Below are 6,800 nucleotides of genomic sequence, written 5' to 3'. Positions count from 1 at the left end.
TGTTACTAGATGTCATTGTTACTAGACGTCATTGTTACTAGATGTCATTGTTACTAGATGTCATTGTTACTAGATGTCATTGTTACTAGATGTCATTGTTACTAGATGTCATTGTTACTAGACGTCATTGTTACTAGACGTCATTGTTACTAGATGTCATTGTTACTAGACGTCATTGTTACTAGATGTCATTGTTACTAGATGTCATTGTTACTAGATGTCATTGTTACTAGACGTCATTGTTACTAGATGTCATTGTTACTAGACGTCATTGTTACTAGATGTCATTGTTACTAGATGTCATTGTTACTAGATGTCATTGTTACTAGATGTCATTGTTACTAGATGTCATTGTTACTAGACGTCATTGTTACTAGATGTCATTGTTACTAGACGTCATTGTTACTAGATGTCATTGTTACTAGACGTCATTGTTACTAGATGTCATTGTTACTAGATGTCATTGTTACTAGATGTCATTGTTACTAGATGTCATAGTTACTAGATGTCATTGTTACTAGATGTCATTGTTACTAGACGTCATTGTTACTAGATGTCATTGTTACTAGACGTCATTGTTACTAGATGTCATTGTTACTAGATGTCATTGTTACTAGATGTCATTGTTACTAGACGTCATTGTTACTAGACGTCATTGTTACTAGATGTCATTGTTACTAGATGTCATTGTTACTAGATGTCATTGTTACTAGACGTCATTGTTACTAGATGTCATTGTTACTAGATGTCATTGTTACTAGATGTCATTGTTACTAGATGTCATTGTTACTAGATGTCATTGTTACTAGACGTCATTGTTACTAGACGTCATTGTTACTAGACGTCATTGTTACTAGATGTCATTGTTACTAGATGTCATTGTTACTAGACGTCATTGTTACTAGATGTCATTGTTACTAGATGTCATTGTTACTAGATGTCATTGTTACTAGATGTCATTGTTACTAGATGTCATTGTTACTAGACGTCATTGTTACTAGATGTCATTGTTACTAGATGTCATTGTTACTAGATGTCATAGTTACTAGATGTCATAGTTACTAGATGTCATTGTTACTAGATGTCATTGTTACTAGATGTCATTGTTACTAGATGTCATTGTGAAAACCTCACTGTTGCGTACGTTTCAGAAGTTCAGGTGTGCTTTTTACAGTGTTTTATTTATTTTCAGTCACTGCCTTGGACACGACAGGTGTTGAACGCTGGAATTAATTAGATGAGTCATGACTGAGTAAAAAACACTGGAATTAACTTGGATTGTAGTTTCACTCAAAGTGCTTGAATCATCCGCCTCAATCCTCGAAGGCTAAATCTTTCGAAAGGAGATTTCCTGCTGAAATATTATGTTGAAGATGAATCCCTGGGGAGGTTCAGTTCTGAGTATTGATTTATATATCTGGAGCCTATTACAGAATCTCAAATCAAGTCATATTGGTCACATACACATGGTAAGCAGATGTTATTGGTCACATACACATGGTTAGCAGATGTTATTGGTCACATACACATGGTAAGCAGATGTTACTGGTCACATACACATGGTTAGCAGATGTTATTGGTCACATACACATGGTTAGCAGATGTTATTGGTCACATACACATGGTTAGCAGATGTTATTGGTCACATACACATGGTTAGCAGATGTTATTGGTCACATACACATGGTAAGCAGATGTTATTGGTCACATACACATGGTTAGCAGATGTTATTGGTCACATACACATGGTTAGCAGATGTTATTGGTCACATACACATGGTTAGCAGATGTTATTGGTCACATACACATGGTTAGCAGATGTTATTGGTTACATACACATGGTTAGCAGATGTTATTGGTCACATACACATGGTTAGCAGATGTTATTGGTCACATGGTTAGCAGATGTTATTGGTCACATGGTTATCAGATGTTATTGGTCACATACACATGGTTAGCAGATGTTATTGGGTACATACACATGGTTAGCAGATGTTATTGGTCACATACACATGGTTAGCAGATGTTATTGGTCACATACACATGGTTAGCAGATGTTATTGGTCACATACACATGGTTAGCAGATGTTATTGGTCACATACACATGGTAAGCAGATGTTATTGGTCACATACACATGGTTAGCAGATGTTATTGGTCACATACACATGGTTAGCAGATGTTATTGGTCACATACACATGGTTAGCAGATGTTATTGGTCACATACACATGGTTAGCAGATGTTATTGGTTACATACACATGGTTAGCAGATGTTATTGGTCACATACACATGGTTAGCAGATGTTATTGGTCACATACACATGGTTAGCAGATGTTATTGGTCACATACACACTGTTAGCAGATGTTACTGGTCACATACACATGGTTAGCAGATGTTATTGGTCACATACACATGGTTAGCAGATGTTATTGGTCACATACACGTGGTTAGCAGATGTTATTGGTCACATACACATGGTTAACAGATGTTATTGGTCACATACACATGGTTAACAGATGTTATTGGTCACATACACATGGTTAGCAGATGTTAATGCGAGTGTGGTGAAATGCTTGTGCTTCTAGTTCCGAACAGTGCAGTAATATCTAACAAGTAATCTAACAAATTCACAACAACTACCTTATACACACAAGTGTAAAGGAAGGAATAACAATATGTACATAAAAATATATGGATGAGCGATGGCCGAACGGCATAGGCAAGATGCTGTAGACGGTATAGAGTACAGTATATACATATGAGATGAGTAATGTAGGGTATGTAAAAAATTATATAAAGTGGCATAGTTTAAGGTGGCTAGTGATACATTTATTACATCAATTTTTCCCATTATTAAAGTGGCTGGAGATTTGAGTCAGTATGTTGGCAGCAGAATCTCAGGAATCTTTTAACTGCTGAGTTGTGAGATGACCTGCTTCATTTCCAGGATAAAGATAATCATCTTTCTTTACTCTACTTGAAGCATCCGGGTATAAAGCTTCACAACGTGTTATAAGGAATGTATGAGCCTTTATAATGTCTCGTAAACGTGGCTTAATATTTCTGTATTCTCTTTCTAACAGCATCTGCCGCCTCCTCTTCCCAGCAAGACCCCCCCTCCCCCTCCCCCGAAGACCACCAGGAAACAAGCCTCCATCGATTCAGGAATTGTACAATAAACAATGACATTAAGACAACCGATAAAAAAAATAAAAATAAAAAAAAGTTCTTTCCCCTCTGCAATCTCTCTCTTGATGTACCACTTAGTTCAGGCCTTTGTCATGCTATGAGATCGTGTTCCACCTATAGAATTATAATGAGTGAAATGGATTTAGAATCAGAACCAGGTGAATGAACCGTTCTCTGGTTCTGTCTTTTACTCTTTGACCAATAGACAGGCTGGTGAGTGACGACCAGCATTCTGACCCCGCCCACCTGCTCTTAGGAGCTGGGAGCACATAGTAACAGAAAACATGCTTTTTATTCCGTAGTTTATATTTTGTATGCATAGTTACAGAAAACATCAATTTATTCAGTGGTTTATCTTTTTCTATCCATATTCCCGCTTTGTATAGAGGTTTGTATATAGGATTTTATTTCATTTCATTTTTTTATGTGGAATTTATCATTACTTTTTTGTATTAACATTGCATTACATTAACAGGTTTTCATTTATATCCAAAACAAAAAGTTTTTAAAAAAATATTTGAAATGACAGGGACTGTAAAGAATTGGTATGTGAGAATCTGCCTATCATTGATTCTATTGGTAAGGTTTGTGTTTTCTTTGGAGTGAACACAACTAACTCCCGCCTTCATCATACGTTGTCATTGTATAGGATTTTTAATGCTGTAACATTGACTGTTTCCAATTCACTACTGACTTCTGAATAAACGTTCAACTGTATGTTTCAACTGCCTCTTTGTTTTTCCCTCGCTGCTCTTCAGCTTCACGAAACAAAATACTAAATGTATCTTTGAAACAAAGTCTGTTTCCGTCTGTGTTGTTGACTTTGATTTAAAGGATGTACAGCAACTAGCTGGCTTTCACTGACAGCAATCACAACACTACACAGTCTCTTACGGTAAGGTAATGCAGAATTATCAAGGTGAACTCTACACAGTCTCTTACGGTAAGGTAAAGCAGGGTTATCAAGGTGAACTCTACACAGTCTCTTACGGTAAGGTAATGCAGGGTTATTCAGGTGAACTCTACACAGTCTCTTACGGTAAGGTAATGCAGGGTTATTCAGGTGAACTCTACACAGTCTCTTACGGTAAGGTAATGCAGGGTTATTCAGGTGAACTCTACACAGTCTCTTACGGTAAGGTAAAGCAGGGTTATCAAGGTGAACTCTACACAGTCTCTTACGGTAAGGTAATGCAGGGTTATTCAGGTGAACTCTACACAGTCTCTTACGGTAAGGTAATGCAGGGTTATCAAGGTGAAGTCTACACAGTCTCTTACGGTAAGCTAATGCAGGGTTATCAAGGTGAAGTCTACACAGTCTCTTACGGTAAGGTAATGCAGGGTTATCAAGGTGAACTCTACACAGTCTCTTACGGTAAGGTAATGCAGGGTTATCAAGGTGAAGTCTACACAGTCTCTTACGGTAAGGTAATGCAGGGTTATTCAGGTGAACTCTACACAGTCTCTTACGGTAAGCTAATGCAGGGTTATTCAGGTGAACTCTACACAGTCTCTTACGGTAAGGTAATGCAGGGTTATCAAAGTGAACTCTACACAGTCTCTTACGGTAAGGTAATGCAGGGTTATCAAGGTGAACTCTACACAGTCTCTTACGGTAAGGTAATGCAGGGTTATTCAGGTGAACTCTACACAGTCTCTTACGGTAAGGCAATGCAGGGTTATCAAGGTGAACTCTACACAGTCTCTTACGGTAAGGCAATGCAGGGTTATCAAGGTGAACTCTACACAGTCTCTTACGGTAAGGTAATGCAGGGTTATTCAGGTGAAGTCTACACAGTCTCTTACGGTAAGGTAATGTAGGGTTATTCAGGTGAACTCTACACAGTCTCTACACAGCTAATGCAGGGTTATTCAGGTGAAGTCTACACAGTCTCTTACGGTAAGGTAATGCAGGGTTATTCAGGTGAACTCTACACAGTCTCTACACAGCTAATGCAGGGTTATCAAGGTGAAGTCTACACAGTCTCTTACGATAAGGCTTTGCAGGGTTATCAAGGTGAACTCTACACAGTCTCTTACGGTAAGGTAAAGCAGGGTTATCAAGGTGAACTCTACACAGTCTCTTACGGTAAGGTAATGCAGGGTTATCAAGGTGAACTCTACACAGTCTCTTATGGTAAGGTAATGCAGGGTTATCAAGGTGAACTCTACACAGTCTCTTACGGTAAGGTAATGCAGGGTTATCAAGGTGACGCCTGTACAGTCTCTTACGGTAATGTTATACAGCGTTATCAAGGTGAACTCTGTACAGTCTCTTACATTAATATTATACAGCAGGGATGTCAAACTCATTTTGCCCCAGGGGCCGATTTCATCTTCAACGAGTTCCGGAGGACCGTACTAAAATTAGATTTTATTTCCTCAAAATTTGCAAAAAAGTAGTCCTCTATCCATCTTTTGGGGAATTTTCTATGCTCCCTGACTGTCTAGTCAAGAAACCGTATGAATGTAGATACATTGTAATTAGTAATTATTAGCCAGCTGGACAGTCAATAAACTATGTATGTACAGAGGCAAGAAAAAGTGTGTGAACCTTTTGAAATTATCTGGGTTTTTGCATAAATTGGTTATAAAATTTGATCTGATCTTCATCTAAGTCACAACAATAGACAAACACAGTCTGCTTGAACTAATAACACACAAACAATTGAACACACCGTGTAAACATTCACACTGTTCCACGGACGCGAAGACGTGGATGTCGATTAAGGCAGCCCCCTCCGCACCTCTCTGATTCAGAGAGACACATTTCAGTTGAACAACTGACTAGGTATCCCTCTTTCCCCAATGCAGGTTGGAAGTAGTATGTGAACCCTTGGATTTAATAACTGGTTGACCCTCCTTTGACAGCAATAACTTCAACAAAAACTTTTTCTATAGGAATTTTGGCCCGTTCCTCTTTACAAACCTGTTTCAGTTCAGCAATATTCTTGGGATTTCTGGTGTGAACTGCTCTCATGAGGTCAGGCCACAGCATCTCAATCGGGTTGAGGTCAGGCCACAGCATCTCAATCGGTTTGAGGTCAGGCCACAGCATCTCAATCGGTTTGAGGTCAGGACTCTGACTGGGCCACTCCAGAAGGCGTGTTTTTAGTTCTGTTGAAACAATTCTGTTGATTTACTTCTGTGTTTTGGGTCGTTGTTCTGTTGCATCACCTAACTTCTGTTGAGCTTCAATTGGCGGACAGATGGCGTTACGTTCTCCGGCAAAATGTCTTGATAAACTTGGGAATTCATTTTTCCGTCGATGATAGCAAGCTGTCCAGGCCCTGAGGCAGCAAAGCAGCCCCAAACCATGATGCTCCCTCCACCATACTTTACAGTGGGGATGAGGTTGATGTTGGTGTGCTGTGCCTTTTTTTTCTCCACATAATGTTGTATGTTTTCCTTCCAAACAACTCATCTGTAGTTGCATCTGTTCACCGAATATTTTGCCAGTAGCGCTGTGGAACATCCAAGTGCTCTTTTGCAAACTTCAGACGTGCAGCAATGTGTTTTTGGGGCAGCAGTGGCTTCTTCCGTGGTGTCCTCCCATGAACACCATTCTTGTTTAGTGTTTTACGTATCGTAGACTCGTCAACAGCGAT

General features: G+C 39.1%; 1 protein-coding gene across 1 annotated transcript in view; it reads left to right on the top strand.

Moving 5' to 3' along the window:
* Positions 1-3,909, top strand: part of dock1 (dedicator of cytokinesis 1) — an 800,130-nt gene extending 796,221 nt beyond the window's left edge. The window contains exon 52 of the mRNA XM_071394671.1: positions 3,087-3,909. Coding sequence (XP_071250772.1) covers positions 3,087-3,182 — 96 coding nt within the window. The 3' untranslated portion in view covers positions 3,183-3,909. The remainder of the gene's footprint in view (positions 1-3,086) is intronic.
* The last annotated feature ends 2,891 nt before the right edge of the window (positions 3,910-6,800 follow it).

This window comes from Salvelinus alpinus, chromosome 3 (genome assembly GCF_045679555.1).
Source record: "Salvelinus alpinus chromosome 3, SLU_Salpinus.1, whole genome shotgun sequence".
NCBI classification, from domain to species: Eukaryota; Metazoa; Chordata; class Actinopteri; order Salmoniformes; family Salmonidae; genus Salvelinus; species Salvelinus alpinus.
The sequence above is the reverse complement of the archived record's forward strand: the minus strand, read 5'-3'. Positions and strand labels throughout refer to the sequence as shown.